Genomic DNA, 19947 nt, shown 5'->3' on the forward strand with positions numbered 1-19947 from the left:
CTCAGTAGTTGTAGCCCATGGGCTTAGTTGCTCCATGGCATAGAATCTTCCCAGATCAGGGATCAAACCCATGTCTCCTGCTTTGGCAGGTGGATTCTTTACCACTGAGCCACCAGGGAAGCCCAGATTCACTGACTTTGAACGTTTGCTTAAGTGAAACTAATCAATCAGTTCAGTTCAGTTCAGTCACTCAATCGTGTCCGACTCTTTGCGACCCCGTGAATCACAGCACACCAGGTCTCCCTGTCCATCACCCACTCCCGGAGTCAACCCAAACCCATGTCCATTGAGTCGGTAATGCCATCCAACCATCTCATCCTCTGTCGTCCCTTTCTCCTCCCACCTTCAATCTTTCCCGGTATCAGGGTCTTTTCAAACGAGTCAGCTCTTCGTATCAGGTGGCCAAACTCCTGGAGTTTCAGCTTCAACATCAGTCCTTCCAATGAACACCCAGGACTGATCTCCTTTAGGATGGACTGGTTGGATCTCCTTGCAGTCCAAGGGAAACTAATCAACAAAAAGCACCATTTCATGGGGAATAATTTTAGTGGGAAAATGGAATGCAAGTTCCCAAGTCAGACAGACTCAGGTCCCGCACTCCGGAGGTTTAGTCCTCAGCACAGGTAACGGCCAAAATCAATGTGGACAGGAGGTTCCCAAAAAACAGTGTGCAAAGCCTGAGAAATTGAGTTTGCTAGGACAGAGCCCAAGGACCACAAACACTTCAGTGAAGACAGAGGAGATGGAGGTGCTTGCAACAAGACACAGGAGGCATGAGAAACACGAAGGAAAACCTGAAGACAGTGGGATCATCAAAGCCGTGACAAGAGAGTGTCTCCAGGAAGAAACTGTCCCTTGTGTCAACTGTTTCTGGGCCACAAAACTAAATGACCAAAGAGTATCCCCAGGGACAGCAAAATAAGAGGCCACTGGTGTATTGGGAAAAACAGATTCAAGGGAGCAAGTAAACATAACTCTTGTAAGAATTTCAGCCATGAAAGGGAGACTCAGCTGGGGATGAGCAGGAATGGAGCCTGTGGGCTTTTCATTTTTTAATCATAAGAACTTTTGGATGTCTGCTAGGATGCTGATGGGAGGAGAGAGCTCTGAGAAGCAGCTGGGGAAGTGGACACAGGAGGAAGAAGAGGAGAAGGAAAAGGGGAGCAGATTGGATGCAAGGACCTTGAGGAAGTTCCTGCCTAACAGATGTATTTTCTCTGAGAAGTAGTAAGAAGGTAATTTGCCAAGACTTAAGGAGCCTCAAGGTGGTGGAAGGCTTCTCAGGTGGCACTAGAAATAAAGAACCTGCCTGCCAAGGCAGAAGATGTAAGAGACATGGTTCGATTGCTGAGTTGGGAAGATCCCCTGGAGAAGGAAATGGCAACCCACTCCAGTAAGAATCCCATGGACAGATAAAGCCTGTTGGACTACAGTGCACAGAGTCGAACAGAGTTGGACACGACTAAAGTGACTTAGCATGCATGCAAGGTGGGTGGAAAAGTTAAAAGTCTGAGGAAGAAGATTTTATTTAATTTTCTGACATGGGCCATTTTTTTAAAGTCTTTATTGAATTAGTTGCAGTATTTATGTTTTGTTTTTTTGGCCACGATGCATTTGGGATCTTTACTCCCTGGCCAGGGATTGAACCCACACCCCCTGCATTGAAAGGAGAAGTCTTAACTACTGCACCACTGGGGAAGTCCTGAGGAGGTAGATTTTAAATGACCACCAAGATGAATCCAAGCAGAGGAATAACAAGTCCTTCTCATATCTCCCCTCTGAGTTCATATCCCCCTGTGACCATGAGAAATGGTGAAGAGACACTAAGAATGGCCAGGTTTTAAAAACAGGATTCTTTCTGTTGGTTTTTAACCAGTGTCCTCCACACCTTAGTGCAAAGAGAAGAGTGACCTAGACTGGAATGTTTAACACCCTCACAGACGCCTCCATCAGCAAATTCCAAGAAATTGATGATAGGCTCATATTTTAGAAAACAGTTAATATTAAAACATGACACTGAAAAACACAATATGTAATCAAATTTGGAACTGAAATTAAGACAAAATATTGCAGTGAAAAAGGGCCAAGATGTTTGCAGGCTTCTAGTTAGAATTAAATTTCTAGTATTCAATGGTCTTTTTCAATTTGTTTGGGGTCAAGAGGTTATTAACACCACAGAAAGAGTTAATAGAAAAGTACGGTCTGGGACAAAGATATGTTATTATATTTTACATGAATGTCTGTTATTGGGAAATTATCAGTTCTTAAAAACAACCATTCCTGCTTCATTAAAGGAAAGCCAATTACATCAAATCTCATCTCCTATTGTATTTGATTTTCCAATTAGTAGTATTCTAAAGACAGGAGCACAAGTTATAATACAGTCTATACTTCTATGTCTATAATTACTTAATAAAAGATAAAGAGCATACAGTTTTTTAATCCAACTAAATGACACAGAGTTTATTTCTAAATTTGTGCTAGTAGTTTTGTAGGAGATGTAAGAAACGTGGGTTCAGTCCTTGGGTCAGGAAGATCCCCTAGAGGAGAAAATGGCAACCCACTCTAGGAATCCCATGGAGAGAGGAACCTGGAGGGCTACAGTCTACAGGGCTGCAAAGAGTCAGAGATAACTAATGCAACTTAGCACATAAAGCTTACTCATTTTTTTCCTACTCTAGCTTTAAATCTGAACTGAAATCTGTTACAAGCAGCAGACAAGCAGAATTAACATATAGGGATGTAAGGACATCTACTTAAAATAAGCCATTTAAGGATGGTTGTAAATGCCCAGGGCACACATGACCCATAAGACAAGGAACAAAAATCGAAATCACAAAAAGATATTTGTGCACTGTCAGGGATTGAAACCTGGACTTCCCTGGTGGTCCACTGGTTAAGAATTTGCCTGACAGTGCAGAGGACATAGGTTCAATCCCTGATCCAGGAAGATCCTACATGCCTCAGGGCAATTAAGCCCATGCTCCACAACAAGAGAAGCCACTGCTGTGAGAAGCCCATGAATGCAAGGAAGAACAGCCCCTGCTCGCTGCACTAGGGAAAAGCCCACAAAAAAGCAACAGTTACCCAGCAGAGCCAAAACAGACAAACATATAAAGAACAAAGAATCTGAAAAAAAAGTACTGAAACCTGGTAAGGATTTAAAACTGTTGGTGGGTACAGATGGGAGTATCAGATAATGGGAACAACCTGACCTTTTTTCCTAGACACTTCAGAAGTGCTGTGGGCTTCTGCCTACAATGCAGGAGAACTGGATTGGGAAGATCCCTGGGTTGGGAAGATCCCCTGGAGAAGGGAAAGACTACCCACTCCAGTATTCTGGCCTAGAGAATTCCATGACTGTATAGTCCATGGGGTCGCAGAGTCAGACACAACTGAGTGACTTTCACTTTCACTCAGGACTGCTGTACCAGTGGCTGGATTCTCCTGGAATACAGTGATGCTCCCCAGGGACTACAGAAATCTCTGAGACAACCAGCCCCATAGCTCATGGTCCAGATCGCTGTGCCTTTTGACTTCATAAATATTTTTATTTAAATGTTGCTATTGTTGCTTTGCCTCAACTTTTTAAAAATTAATTTATTTATTCTGGCTCGGTCTTCACTGCAACACGGGGACTTCTCTGGTTGCAATGCACTGGATTCTGTAGTTGTGTCGTGAGGACTCTAGAGTGCATGGCCTTAGTAGCTGCGGTGCAATTGCTTAGTTACGGCCTGTGGGATCTAGTTCCCTGACCAGGGATCAAACTCGGGCCACCTGCATTGGGAATGCAGAGTCTTAGCCACTGGGCCACCAGGGAAGTCCCCTTTTGCTGTCAAGTTTTTTAAGATCACATCCTATTTAGCTCATGTGGCACAGTCTCTTTCTAAACCAGTATTTCCCTCACTCCTTTCCACCGAGGCACAGAAATGTGCACCATCCAACGTATAAAGAATGAACGGAAACATACTGAATATTCCAAGCCAACATTTTCCAGCTTCACTTGCAGCCAAGCCTGACCACAGAAGTCCATTCAGGGCCATGAGGTGTAAGCAAAGATGGTGTGTGAGATCTAGAGACAGGACAAGCCCCTATTTCCTGTCTTCTGGGAGACAAGTGTAAGGGCCGGAGCTTCAAAAGCCATTGTAAACAATGGAGTGGTCTTGAAGCTGAGATCAGATGCTATGATCTTGGGAAGCCGAAGGTAAAAGAAGCTCAGGCCTCTGAGAACTCTGAGGGACTGCCACAATACTCCTGAAATACCTACGCCTAGACTTTACGTGAGGGGGCTTCCAAGTGGCTCAGTGGTAAAGAATCTGCCTGGCAACGCAGGAGATGCAGCAGACATAGGTTCGATCCTGGGGTCAGGAAGATCCCCTGGAGAGGGCATGGCAACCCACTCCAGTATTCTTGCCTGGAGAATGCCATGGACAGAGGAGCCTGGTGGGCTATAGTCCACGGGGTCACAAAAGAGGCAGACAGGACTAAGTGACTATACATGAACACAGATATTACATGACAGAGTAAATCCTTCAGCATTTAAACCACTGACTGAATCTTTGTTGCTGCCTAACCAAAAGCATTTTTTAGTGAATAAACAACGGAATTAGAATTTACAGAAGATGAGCTAGATGGATTGATGGATAGAGTCTAGAGATACCTATGAGATATTGGCAAGTCCAATTGTTAGGTTAAGGGAAAATACATTAAGCATGATCCTATTTTTAATTCTAACTTTTTCACTTTTTAAAAAAATATTTATTTTAAACCTTACAAAACGGTAGGTGTTACATATGTGTATATGAAGGGGAAATGGCTTGGAAAGTTGTGCGATGCAGTGTTATTAAGGGTTATTTGTAGGGGAGGAGATTAAGTAGAACACCTACTTCCTTTATTACTGGTTAATTAACAGTGAGAATTAATTTTAATTAATTACAAATTACCCTTTGTAATTAGAATAAAGTATGCCATTTATGTGATAGCTACATAGCTAAAGAGACAATACATTATTCTGGTTTTATCCTAAGATTTCATTAAAAATTTTCAATTAAGCTACATATTACAATGATTTTTTTAAAAAATACAGAATTGTACTTATTTTAGCTATCAACAATCTCTGTGGAGTAGGAAATGGCAACCCCCACTCCAGTATTCTTGTCTGGAAAAACCTGGCGGGCTACAGTCCATGGGGTCAGAAAAGTCGACATGATTAAGCACATCCTACCTCCTTTGATTAAGTAATGTATCAATATTATTAGCTCAGCTTCAGCAATTTTTACATATAAACTGCAATAATATAAGATGTTAGCAGTTGGGTGTGCACAGGTATATGGGAATTGCATACTTTCTGCTCAATTTTCCTGTAACTTAAAACCGCTCTAAAAAATAGTCTATTAACTTAAAAAAAATCTCTAAGTATATAAAATATATTTAATGTAGAAGCAAAATCAATCTATCAAAAAAAGAAACAGCTTGTTACTGGACTGGGCAATGTCTTATTGTAATTGACTTGATAGTAAATCACAAATCTTGAAGGCGAATACATAACCAAATCCAAAGGAGCTACATTCAAGAACAGGAGTAAACATAGACTTCGTCAACTAATCAATAACCCCACATCCTCAAAATCCACAAAGATTAACATAAAAAAGGGAAGCTTCCTCCAGCATATTAAAATAAACTCTGCATAAAATACTTGCCTGAGGTGATTTTTGTACTGAGTAACAAAACAGCAGAGAAGAGAGCAAAAGTTACTAATTCACAGCTTGGAAATAACTGATTCCTTAAAAGGGATCTAAAAAGTTCATGCAGGTGGGCATCTGCCCAGAGTTACAAGCAACAAGGATGAGCAGTCTTAGTCGTGTTTTCTCCTCCATTCACCCTCTGATCTAGTGACTTGTAGTCTAGAACAGTGACTTCCAAACCACGCTGCCTCTTTTCAGGTCCTCGTCATCTGGATGACCGGGGAATGACTTGAGTCCCTTGGGTAAGCACGTGCCCTTACCTTTCCACTGGCCTGTTAGCACCAAGGTCCTGTTAATCACCACATCGATTTCCGTAGCTCCATCTTCCACGGCCAATCTGATCTCTTCTAATCGTGTTTTCAAATGAGTCTGTCCAGCTGGAAAGCCAGTGGCCACTAGCAGAGAATGAAGCAAGGAAAAGAGGGAGGGAGACAAATTTCAGTTGGTCGGTATCTCAACAAAGAATTTCAGACCAAAAAAAATCAGTGTTCAGACCAAAGTATAACGACACTTTAGAACTTCATGCATACCTTGCAAAGTGAACTGTGAAGAGACTGAATGCGATCCTATATAGCACTGACGTTAGGATAAATACTAGTAGTATATATTTTGGAAGATTTGAAATTAAGCTGCTGGCAGAGATGTTAATGGGGGAGCTTTAGGAAAATAGTGATTAAGAAGATATGTCATCATCACAGTGATACTCATTAAGCAGTAGCAGTAGCCCTGTGAATGGACACTAGTTAATCCTGGATCCTAGTCTTGACCAAGTTGGCTATCACTGTTATGACTTACTCATTCGTATTTACAGCTGTTGTAACCAAATGGAAATACACGTTCCATCCACTGCCCATCTTCAAATGAACAGTCAAGCAGATGAGAATAAAGGAGAAATACTGCAGGATGGAAAAGCACCTAATTAGTCCACAAAACTAGAACAGCAACTGGAGCAGCGGTGAGTCAGGAAGAATTAGCCCAAGTATGAAAGTGAAAGTGAAAGTCACTCCACTGTGTCCAACTCTTTGTGACACCATGGACTGTGTAGTCCATGGAATTCTCCAGGCCAGGATACTGGAGTGGGTAGCCTTTCCCTTTCCCAGGGGATCTTCCCAACCCAGGGACTGAACACAGGTCTCCCACATTGAACAGAAGGAAAATAGAAACACAGTGACACTTTTGGAGAAAGTATCAACATTTTTAACATGCTTATCACCGATTTCATTCTTGTGTCTACAGGTAACCTTTCATGTTTCCTTGACATTATTAAATTCCTTGGAAAAAATAAATAAATAAATAAATAAAATAATAATAATAAATTCCTTGGGTCTGCTACCTTAGAGGAAATTATGTTTCCCTGTTGTGTAAAGGAAAAGCTGAACTGATTGAGTCTAATGAAAAATACTAAAAAGCAGAAGTATTACCTTACTGACAAAGGTCCATCTAGTCAAAGCTATGGTTTTTCCAGTAGTCATATATGGATGTGAGAGTTGGATTCTAAAGAAAGCTGAGCACTGAAGAATTGATGCTTTTGAACTGTGGTGTCGGAGAAGACTTTTGAGAGTCCCTTGGACTGCAAGGAGATCCAACCAGTCCATTCTGAAGGAGATCAGTCCTGAATACTCAGTGGAAGGACTGATGCTGAAGCTGAAACTCCAATACTCTGGCCACCTGATGTGAAGAGCTAACTCATTGGAAAAGACCCTGATGCAGGGAAAGATTGAAGGTAGGAGAAGGGAACAACAGAAGATGAGATGGTTGGATGGCATCACCAACTCGATGGACGTGAGTTTGAGCAAGCACCGTGAGTTGGTGATGACAGGGAAGCCTGGTGTGCTGCAGTCCATGAGGTCGCAAAGAGTCAGACACAACTGAGCAACTGAACTGAACTGAATGAAAAATGAAGGCTGATTAAGGTGAAGCTGCCAAACAATTCAGGAATCTTCAGGAATAGCTATATTAATATATAAACACTGTATACTTTGTTTCTCTTGATGTATCCTTAACAAAATAAATTAATGATCTCAGCTTCCTTCTTTAAACCACTAGGATATCCCTCTAACATCTTTTAAAAGGAGAATCTAATTTAATATCTATCTGTCCATTTGTAAACACACACACACACACACAGAGGGAAGCATTCAGGAGGACTTTTCCCTCCCTCATGCCTTGTTCTCCTACTGCGTCTTTCTTTAAGTCAATAACTCTTGAACATACCCTCTTTTATTGTTCAGGTTTGGGGGTGGCTCTTGTCATCTCAGACCACAAGGACTATGATCAGTCTAACTCCATTTCAATCCCCTTTAATTTATCCACTACCATCCCCTAACTTATTATATTATGAAGTAGATCATGGCATTCTCGACTTAACATCTATTGGTATCTTCCCCATCAACAAAATAAAAGCCAAATGCCACAGCCTGGTAAGGTTTCCCCATGGGGTCTGGTCCCCCATCTACCTCTTCAGCTTCAACTCCCCAGCTCTCCCTTTGTCCTACCTTAGAAAGCAACACCTGCAAACTCATTTCAACTCCCTGAATGCACTTCTGCACCTTTACACATGCCAGCTCCTCTGCTGGAAATGCCACTCCTTAGCCTGCATGGCTGCTAAGTCGCTTCAGTCGTGTCCGACTCTTTGTGACCCTATGAACTATAGCCGGCCAGGCTTCTCTGTTCATTGGATTCTCCTGGCAAGAATACTGGAGCGGGTTGCCATGCCCTCCTCCAGGGGATCTTCCTGACCCAGGGATTGAACCAGCTTCTCTTGCATCTCCTGCATTTGCAGGCAGGTTCTTTACTGCTAGCGCCACCTGGGAAACACACTCCCTAGCTTATCCACTCTCTAAACTCCTCCTGATCCTTAAGACCCAATGCAGTTACATCTCTTTGAAGTATCCCCTTCCCCTCTGAGTGTCACCATCCTCTGCAGAATAAATCACTCTGCACTCAGAGTTACAACTGTATCTTCTGCATAATTTTATTATTATATTTGACAAAAAAATAATATATCCTACTTTTTTTTTAACTTGACGATTCCTCCTTAACAACTGAATTTCCTTTAAGGTCAAACCTGCATCTCCTGCACTGGCAGGCTCTTACCGCTGAGTCACTGGGAAAGCCCACGGCTCTGTAGTCTTAGGAATTAATATCGTGTCTGTCCGTCTAGTCAAGGCTATGGTTTTTCCTGTGGTCATGTATGGATGTGAGAGTTGGACTGTGAAGAAGGCAAAGAATTGATGCTTTTGAACTGTGGTGATGGAGAAGACTCTTGAGAGTCCCTTGGACTGCAAGGAGACCCAACCAGTCCATTCTGAAGGAGATCAACCCTGGGATTTCTTTGGAGGGAATGATGCTGAAGCTGAAGCTCCAGTACTTTGGCCACCTCATGCGAAGAGTTGACTCGTTGGAAAAGACTCTGATGCTGGGAAGGATTGGGGGCAGGAGGAGAAGGGGACGACAGAGGATGAGATGGCTGGATGGCATCACCGACTCGATGGACTTGAGTCTGAGTGAACTCCGGGAGATGGTGGTGGACAGGGAGGCCTGGCGTGCTGCGATTCATGGGGTCGCAAAGAGTAGGACACGACCGAGCGACTGAACTGACTGATTGCTACTCAACAGGCAATGGACAGATATGAAAAGAATGAATAAATACAATCAATTAAATAGACAAGACTGGTTAAAATTATAATATAAAACTATATGGGATTTCCCAAGTGGCTCAGTAGGTAAAGAATCTGCCTGCCAATGGAGAAGACACAGGAGAGTCAGGTTAGATCCCTGCGTAGGGAAGATCCCCTGGAGAAGGAAAAGGCAACCCACTCCAGTATTTTTGCCTGGAAAAGCCAATGGACAGAGTGCCTGGTGGATTACAGTCCCTGGGGTCGCAGAGAGTTGGAAATGACTGAGCACAGTACAGCAGCATAAAATCATATAGATAGGGACTTCCCTGGTGGCCCAGTGGTTAAGAATCCGCCTTGCAATGCAGAGGACATGAGTTTGTCCCTGGTGTAGGAACCAAGATCCCACATGCCTCAGGCAACTGAACCCATGCACCGCAACTACTGAGCCCACACGCCACAACTACTGAAACCCACATGCCTAGAGCCCGTGCTCTGCGATAAGAGAAGGCGCTGCAGTGGGAAGCCTGCACACCACAACTAGAGAGGAGCTCCCACTCATGGCCAACTAGAGAAAGGTAAAGTACAGTCAAGATAAATAAAATAAAACAACTATATAGGCAATACCTCAAGGCGTCTGAGTTGAAGGGAAACATACTGAAAAAACGACAACAGAAACCACAGACTTTACCTGATGCCACTGGGATGTCACAGCCTGCAGCCTTTAGAGCTTTCACTGCATCACACACGCGGGCAGGATAAACACACACGGCAGCTGTAGTGATGCCTATGGAGAAAGGAAGCATAACGGCCTACTTCATGTGAAGTTCAAGTCACACAATATGCTTTTAATTATTATTTATACTTCAACATTGGCAGAAATCAAAACCAGAGAAAAAAATAATCCTCCTACGACATTGCAACAAATTAAAAGGCTTTTACTTTCCACATTCCCTTCTAGTTCTTGACAACATGGATCATTTTCTCATCCTTAGAGAATAAAAATTTTTAATACATTGTTCCTGGAGGTTACTATAGTACCATTTGTTGAAAAAATATCCTAAATGGTAAACTTAGTGGCTTTGAATCAATGAAAGTGTTTTATTTCATGTAGATAACAAAATCTAAGTTTTTACAGGGTTCACACAGGACAGTAGATGAAGAAAAACAGAAGTGAACCTTGCAAGATAGTACAGGCAGACCTTGGAGATAGTGCAGGTTCAGTTTCAGAGCACTGAAATAAAATATCGCAATAAAATGAGTGACAGGAATTTTTTGGTTTCCTGGTGCATATAAAAGTTACGGTTACCCTATATGGTAGTCAATATTAAGTGTGCAAAAGCATTATCTTTAAAAAGTACGTACCTTAATTTAATATTAAGGTACGTACTTTTTAAAAACATAATGCTAAATAATTACAATGGTAATGTCAAAGATCACTGATCCCAGATGACCATAAAGAGTATTACAATAACGAAAAAGTGTGCATTACTGAGACAATTATCAAAATGTGACAGAGACAGAAATCAGTGAATGCTGTTGGAGAAACAATGCCAACAGACTTGCTCAATGCAGGGTTGCCACAAACCTTCAATATGTAAAACACAGTGTCTGCCAAGTGCAATGAAACAAGGTATGCCTGCACTGCAAAATGACATGTCACTAATCCTATTCTCTCTTTTGCGGAAAATAATAAAATCTGGATCTGGAGCCCTCAGTTTGAGGAATAAGCTCTTAAATTAAAAAATCAAAGAGACACTATAAAACAGTAGCATAAGACTCATATAAAGCTGCTGCTTTTAAGTGTTATAAATGGTAGGTGTTTTATTATTAGTGTAAAAGAAACATACTAAATACTTTCTAAATGCTATGCAGCTGTTTAGATCTATAAGTTATCTATTAACACAAACTATTTGTGAAAAAATGCCTGCATTGGGTCAATGCAGCATTAATTGCATTCATTAGAGACAGGCACCTAGGATCCATGAAAGATCCCTTCATGGTTTAGATCTGGCTCCTAAAGCTAGCCCATTGAGAAATGAGGCACACTGTCCTCTCACCCTCCAGGTCTCAGTTTTCACATTTAGAAACAAGGGCATTCACTCTCAAAGTCTCCTCCATTTTTAAAATGTTGAGGTTCTAAACTTATGGCAACTTAAGAAAGTCTTTTCTTTCATGTACATGAAGAGATTGAATATAACTTTTTTTTTTTTTCAAAAGATCTAACCCAATATACAAGCTGGCAATATTTCCCATTTGTATTTTATTCTCAAAAGTATTTCATTTACTCACAGAAAATACTTTATGTATGAGATGTGATTATTAAGTAATGAGACTGGCTTTTTCACACGTGGCTAGGGAATCAGAATCATAGTATTTGAGTCACTAGACAGAAAATTTCCAAAGCTGAAGAACTGGAACAAAAAATAAAGAAACTCAATACTCGCAACTTTTAATCCATGATGGGAAAGAATTGACCTAAAAATGAGACTCAGATTCTCTCTCTGCTATTTTTCAGAGAAGAATCTCAATTATTATTACTCTGCATACACAATTCTATCACACTTTTTACTGTTACTATCATTTCAGCATCCAAATCTTAAGTCTTCTTAGATTCAGTGATTGCCACTGTAAAAAAGGTAAACACCAGACAGATGGTACACATTACCTTTATCGTGCATATTTAAAGCTTTTAAGAGGTCTTCCCGGATTGGATACTTGGCTTTATAACATAGCCTTTGAACGTTGGAAGCTGTGTCATCACCTGAAAGTGTAGTAAGATCTATACAGGTAACAGCCTTCAGGAGCCATGCAGCCTGGTTTGAAGAAAAGTAAAAACAAGGTTTAAAAAAAATAATTAATCTCCAATCCAAAACCATTAGGTACATAAGGGTGCTAAAATCTCATGTCTAGGGACTTCCCTGGTAGTCTGATGGTTAAAACTTCACTTTCTAAGGGAAGAAGGGGTTCTAGTTCAATCCCTGGTAGGGGAGCTGAGATCCCATATGCCTTGGGGTCAAAAAACCAAAGCATTAAAAAAAAAAAAAAAAAAGCAACACTGTAACAAGGTAAAAAAAAGACCAAAAGGAAAAAAAAAAAAAAAGGTCCACATCAAAAAAATCTTTAAAAACAAACTGCTTTAAATAAAATAAAATCTCCTGTCTATGCTATTCTGAGGCATACATTCTGATGTGTTCAAGCTTAACCAAAAAGAGGAACGTTACATAGAGTAAAATTAAAGGGGAAAAAATTGCTTATAAACTTGTTTTCTTCCACAGATACCCCAAATGGAAATTTCTAAAAGAACAAGTCTCCCCACATGTGACTTTTGCATCTCAATACAAGGAGACTCAGAGGTGGGTTACCATTTCCCTCTCTAGAGGATGTTCCTGACTCAGGGATGGAACCCACGTCTCTGCATGCCCTGCATTGGCAAGTAGGTTCTTTACCATTGAGCAGCCTAGGAAGGTTCTACCCTGATAAGGGAGAACTCGGGAACAAAAGTTTCCATCTTGTATTAGACCTCCAGCCCTGGGACCTGGAATGAGACACAATAAAGGGTCTCTACTTTCTTTTTTTTTTCCCAGTGTAATCCAATTTCAATTTTAAAATAATATTCACATTTCACAACTCATTCAAATAAAGTCCTTTTATCTTTTCAATCAGATTATTTCTAAGGATGAGCAAAATGCAACCCGTCACGCTAAAGGATTCAATCCCGATATTTTGCCTCACTTGTGGAATGAACTCTGAATTCCTTTCCGTCCTGAGATGCATAGCATGTCTTTGGTTAGTACATACTGAAGAATATGCTGACCACCAGTACTCTACAAAACACCATTTTTCAAATTTTGAAAGATAATTTGGGAAAACTAATCATACAGTAGACATGATGATCAAAGATCAACTCTCATAACCTCAGGGCCTCCAGCAATGGACCCACCAGGTTTAGGTGCCATGGTTTTAAAATTAAAATAGAAGACAACCAAAGGTGTGTCTAAGAAACTGAATAAGTATATTGAGAAAATATGCCATTTAATTCACTCATGAAAACAAAAATGCCTCATATTCATTTGCAGCTTTGCCACTCAAGAATGGTAAGATTTTAACCTGTTTGGATAAGCATGTTATCTTTCTCCAACCCATCTTCATCATATATGAATTATTAAAATAAGTCATGGACAGCTGCAATCTTTTAAGTTGAGATGCCGCTTGAGTGAAATTCAGTCTTGTGGCCTCGAGGGAAGAGATCAGGCCTGTAAAGCAAGGGAAATAGTTTTTTAAGAAAAGCCCTTACCTGCCACTCCTTTTTCACGGGTCTACGAGCCTGGATTTGTTCTGCACGTCTTAGCACTGCTGGTTTATTCACTTGTATTTTGGAGATCCAGCTAAGGTCTAGAAGCAAAAAGAACAACAATTTAAAACTTGAAGATTTTATTAAATACATTCACTTGTTTTTTACACAGTCCTCAAAAGGAAAGACTTATCAGTATCAAAACATTTATTTACTTTTTTTTTTTTTTTTTTTTTTTTTTATTTTGGCTGCATCTCATAGCATGTGGGATCTTGGATCCCCAACCAGGGATGGAACCCACATCCCCTGCACTGGAAGCATAGTCTTAATCATTGGACCACCAGGGAAGCCCAAAACTTTTTTTAAAAAGTTATATTTCTTTTCCACTCAACTATAAATAACTTTCTTGAAGGAAGCCCGGCTATGAGAAGTCCTACTCTGTGCAAAATCAAATACATTTGGAACTAGGAGAACCTGTACTGATTCATTACACAGATACGCCTAATGGTGGAGGAAAACATAAGAGAATAACATTGTGTTATTCATGTCACAGGCTTCATTTCTGCCAGCAGAGAGTTATCTGGGAGTGCCCAGTCCAGGAGAATGAAGGGTTAATAAACATATAAATGAATTAACACTGGGGCTTAAAGGAATCCTTGATCAATATCCCCTTACTGATAAGATTAATATCTATTAGATGCTGATAGGATACCCCCATTCTTTCCTCAAAGGAGAATTTCTCAAAGTGTATTAGAAATTAGAGCATTAAAATTAAAAAAAGTCAGAAGAGGGAAAAGAAAAAACAAGCTGCTCAAAATTCTGGGAGAGAGACTTCCTGATGGTCCAGTAGTTAAGACTCCACGTTCTGCATGCAGAAGGCTAGGAGTTTGATCCCTGGTCAGGGAACTAGATCCTGAAGCCGCAACTAAGACCCGGCACAGCCAAAAACAAAAACAACAAAATTCTGGGAGACATGTCTGTTGCTTGTTTTGAAATGCTCTCTCCTATCTGTAGGGCTTCCCTGGAGGTTCAGGGGTAAAAAATCTGCCTGCCAACGCAGGAGACAGGAAATGAGCACTCGATCCCTGGGTCGGAAAGATCTCCTACAGGAGGAAATGGCAACCCACTCTAGTATCCTGGCCTGAGAAATCCCATGGACAGAGGAGCCTGAAGGGCTACAGCCCATGGGGTTACAAACAGTCAGACTCGACTGAGCAACTGAGCACACACACAGCTTGACAAATAAGATCTGCATATATTTAAGGTGTATGTTTTGATAAACATATACACTGTGAAAGAATCACCACAGTCAAGCTAATGAACATTACCTATTACTTCACACATTTACCATATTCTTTTTCCTTTTCATGTATGCTGAGAGCATTTAAGATCTACTCTCATAGCACATTTCAAGTATACAACACAGTACTGTTAACCATAGTCACTCTGCTGGACAAAAGATAAAAAGATCTTCAGGAATTCCCCATCTTGTGTAACAAAACTTTGTATCCAGTTGTTTCTCATTAAAGGACTTTTGGATCTCTACGGGAGAAGTTGGGACTGAAACATGAATAAAATACCTGAGGACACTCCCCTTAATTAAAAACTAATTTTTACTACAATTTCCCACCAAAGATCAGAACCCACGAGGCTGGCTCTCACATGCCTCAGACACCACTTGCTAGAGGTCCTTGCAAGCCATCTCTGGGAGAATGTAACAGGATCACTTCTCTCACAATATCAGCCTCCACTGCTAAAAATATCTTTAGTGGTCATAAAATCAGCCAGCCCCACAGTTAATCCAGCCACGGAATTTGCCTCTGTGACCTCCCATGATAATGAATTATATAAGTGACTATCCCATTTTATTAGCATTTAATTTGCTACTCTTTAATTTCATCAGATAACCCTTGTTCTCCTATTATGGGGTCTGGGGAAAAGAAAGGACTGATTGGCCTTTGTTATGTCCTTCATAATTTTTAATATTTTATTCGAGTACCCTTTAGCATCTCCTTTCTCGGAGAAGTGATTCTAAGGCACACAATCTCATCAGGACCATAGAAGTTTCTCTTAGGGGGCCAGGAGGGGTTTCAAGCACATGTGTCTTTGGGGAGAATAGGCGTAAAGCCATAATTGGAAGGTGATAACTCTTTTCAGAAAACTCTTCCATGGAGAAAATCCCAGTGCTCCTCTTAGTATGCCATTTCAGGGGCTTTCAGGCCCTTCTTTCAATTATAAATTTGTTCTTAAACACTCTTCATTTTTTAAAAAATCATTATTGTCTTTCTTACTTAAGTCTCTGTGGAGACAGACATCATTTTCCTTGAAAATCGACACTTCACCTTTCCACCACTTCCTCTTATGTTCACGACTGTTCCTGAACTTCTTCCCAATATTCCTAAAAAGTGTAATACCAAATGATAACTCCACAAAAGGAGGTTTATATTGTATTTTGATTCTATCTTTGCTCCTAATGGAGAAAAATACATGGTGATATTTCATTAGATTTTCTCAAATTTCGAAAAGTAAGAAAGATTAAATTGCCTCTGTTTTCACTTCTCATTTTTTCTGGGTTTTTCTACCTAAAATTGTACCACTAAATCTGTGCCTTAGTGGTTGTCCCCAAACAGTCGGTTCTTGAGATGCACTTCCATAGTATATTTTTAATCCCAGCATCTATTACAGAGTACCTCTTCCTATTGTAGGCTCCCAGATGTCTATTTTTCCTGTGTTGTTTATCTTCAGTTCTAATTTGCAACTTGCTAGGAATCACTCACAAATGCCAAACACAGAAATAGGTGCTTACTGAGCCCACCACATCGCAGTAAATTTATTTTTTTACCTTTGACACTGAACAACTGAAGTATCAACTTTATCGTGTCTAGTCTTTCAACCTTAACCTTGGAAACTGTTAGCTTTTTTTTTTTTTAAAGCCTTGGATGTCAATATATATCTGATCCAGTCAAGCTCAGAAAATATTCAGTTTATATTAGTGAGAAGACTCAGCCTTGCCCAGTTTCTACACAGTAAAGATATAAGACAGAGACTGTGCTAGGAGCTTCATCATTTCTAACAGGTGGGGTCTGGAATGAGTCTTCATTTGAAGACCTAATCTAATATCCAAAAATATAAAATATATTTTTGTTGGTATATGTGCAAAAAAATAATAGAATATAGACCAAATTAACTATGCCAAAGCCTTTGACTGTGTGGATCACAATAAACTATGGAAAATTCTGAAAGATATGGAAATACCAGACCACCTGACCTGCCTCTTGAGAAATCTGTATGCAGGTCAGGAAGCAACAGTTAGAACTGGACATGGAACAACAGATTGGTTCCAAAGAGGAAAAGGAGTACGTCAAGGCTGTATATTGTCACCCTGCTTATTTAACTTCTACGCAGAGTACATCATTAGAAACGCTGGACTGGAAGAAACACAAGCTGGAATCAAGATTGCTGGGAGAAATATCAATAACCTTAGATGACACTACCCTTATGGCAGAAAGTGAAGAGGAGCTAAAAAGCCTCTTGCTGAAAGTGAAAGAGGAGAGTGAAAAAGTTGGCTTAAAGCTCAACATTCAGAAAACGAAGATCGTGGCATCCGGTCCCATTACTTCATGGGAAATAGATGGGGAAACAGTGGAAACAGTGTCAGACTTTATTTTGGGGGGCTCCAAAATCACTGCAGATGGTGACTGCAGCCATGAAATTAAAAGACGCTTACTCCTTGGAAGAAAAGTTATGACCAACCTAGATAGTATATTCAAAAGCAGAGACATTAGTTTGCCGACTAAGGTCCATCTAGTCAAGGCTATGGTTTTTCCAGTGGTCATGTATGGATGTGAGAGTTGGACTATGAAGAAGACTGAGCACCGAAGAATTGATGTTTTTGAACTGTGGTGTTGGAGAAGACTCTTGAGAGTCCCTTGGACTGCAAGGACATCCAACCAGTCCATTCTGAAGGAGATCAACCCTGGGATTTCTTTGGAAGGAATGATGCTAAAGCTGAAACTCCAATACTTTGGCCACCTCATGTGAAGAGTTGACTCATTGGAAAAAACTCTGATGCTGGGAGGGATTGGGGGCAGGAGGAGAAGGGGACGACCCAGGATGAGATGGCTGGATGGCATCACGGACTTGATGGACGTGAGTCTGAGTGAACTCCGGGAGATGGTGATGGACAGGGAGGCCTGGCGTGCTGCAATTCATGGGGTCGCAAAGAGTCAGACACGACTGAGCAACTGAATTGAACTGAACTGAGACCAAATTGATGACAATGTTTGTCTTCAGAGGTAGAATCACATAAGATTTTTACTTTCCCATGCTTTATAGTTACATAATACTTAAAACTTTTTTTTGACTTAAAACTTTTACAAAGAGCATGCATTACCTTATTGAATAGTAAAAGCAAAATATACTTAACTCTTTGGAATTAAGAGGCACTGACAGCAGTGTGCAGGTTAGGAAGAAAGGGAGGGAGACTAGAGTAGGTAGACCAGTAAGATGACTGCTGCTATAGCCCGGGCATTAACACATGTAATGTGTCTCTGGGGCATTTCACCACACCAATACTTTAATGACCAATCCTCGGCCACAGAGCTCTTCCACAAAGCCAACCTGACATGACTACAAGGTGCCAGGCAGACATGATAAGGTCAGATGCCATTTTTACTGCTTCCATAGAAAAGGTCACCAAAAACCTTAGCACCAAATGTCACCAGACAGAATCTTATTACTATATGAACCGTATGATACCAATGGGGCTTCCTTGGTGGTGCTGTTCATGGAATTCTCCAGGCAAGAATATTGGAATGGGTTGCCATTTCCTTCTCCAGGGGATCTTCCTGACCCAAGGATCAAACTCCCATACACTATGTATTTGGGATTAGGCTTTTTTATTTTAAAAAAAAAAAAAATCTATCAGCAACAGTAAGCTCAAAATAGTATGTTTAATGAAAAATTAGGAACTTCCATGGTGGTCCAGTGGCTAAGACTCCACACTCTCAATGCAGGGGGCCAGGGTTTGATTCCTGATCAGGGTATTAGATTTCATATGCCACAACTAACGATCAAAGATCCTGTGTGCCGAATCTAAGACACAGAGCGGCCAAATAAATAAAGATTTTGAAAAATTAAATTCTGAATTTCCATTTCTCAGAAAAGTTCATGATCTGCAGTCTGCACAAAATGCTTCTCAACATTTCAGTTCAGTTCAGTTCAGTCACTCAGTCGTGTCCCACTCTTTGCGACTCCATGAACCACAGTACACCAGGCCTCCCTGTCCATCACCAACTCCCAAAGTTCACCCAAACCCATGTCCATTGAGTCAGTGATGCCATCCAGCCATCTCATCCTCTTTCGTCCCCTTCTCCTCCTGCCCCCAATCTTTTCCAGCATCAGGGTATTTTCAAATGAGTCAGCTCTTCGCATCAGGTGGCCAAAGTATTGGAGTTTCAGCTTCAACATCAATCCTTCCAATGAACACCCAGCATTTATCTCCTTTTGGATGGACTGGTTGGATCTCCTTGCAGTCCAAGGGACTCTCAAGAGTTTTCTCCAACACCATACTTCAAAAGCATCAATTCTTCGGCACTCAGCTTTCTTTATAGTCCAACTCTCACATCCATACATGACTACTGGAAAAACCATAGCCTTGACTAGATGGACCTTTGTTGACAAAGGTCAACAAAATATCTCTGCTTTTTAATATGCTGTCTAGGTTGGTCATAACTTCCCTTCCAAGGAATAAGTGTCTTTTAATTTCATGGCTGCAGTCACCATCTGCAGTGATTTTGGAGCCCCCCAAAATAAAGTCTGACACTGTTTCCACTGTTTCCCCATCTATTTCCCATGAAGTAATGGGACCAGATGCCATGATCTTCGTTTTCTGAAAGTTGAGCTTTAAGCCAACTTTTTCACTCTCCTCTTTCACTTTCATCAAGAGACTCTTTAGTTCTTTACTTTCTGCCGTAAGGGTGGTGGTATCTGCATATCTGAGGTTATTGATATTTCTCCCGGCAATCTTGATTCCAGCTTGTGCTTCTTCCAGCCCAGCATTTCTCATGATGTACTCTGCGTATAAGTTAAATGAGCAGGGTGACAATATACAGCCTTGACGAACTCCTTTTCCTCTTTGGAACCAGTCTGTTGTTCCATGTCCAGTTCTAACTGTTGCTTCCTGACCTGCATACAGGTTTCAAAGTTATCACATGCCAAAATATTTCTACAAAAATATCACTGATTCCAAGACCCAAATCTGCTTAAAAGGATTCATATCTACTTAAAATAG

At 40.8% G+C, this 19947-nt stretch overlaps 1 protein-coding gene across 2 annotated transcripts in view; it reads right to left on the reverse strand.

Annotated features, from left to right (window-relative positions):
- The window catches only part of DERA (deoxyribose-phosphate aldolase), a 118076-nt gene that overhangs the window by 64106 nt on the left and 34023 nt on the right, over positions 1 to 19947 (reverse strand). For both annotated transcript variants that reach the window (XM_018048429.1, XM_018048430.1), the window contains 4 exons: positions 13659 to 13756; positions 12030 to 12177; positions 10053 to 10148; positions 6005 to 6139 (listed from right to left, as the gene is read on the reverse strand). In XM_018048429.1, the coding sequence (XP_017903918.1) occupies positions 6005 to 6139; positions 10053 to 10148; positions 12030 to 12177; positions 13659 to 13756 (477 nt within the window). The remainder of the gene's footprint in view (positions 1 to 6004; positions 6140 to 10052; positions 10149 to 12029; positions 12178 to 13658; positions 13757 to 19947) is intronic.

This window comes from Capra hircus, chromosome 5 (assembly GCF_001704415.2).
Source record: "Capra hircus breed San Clemente chromosome 5, ASM170441v1, whole genome shotgun sequence".
NCBI classification, from domain to species: Eukaryota; Metazoa; Chordata; class Mammalia; order Artiodactyla; family Bovidae; genus Capra; species Capra hircus.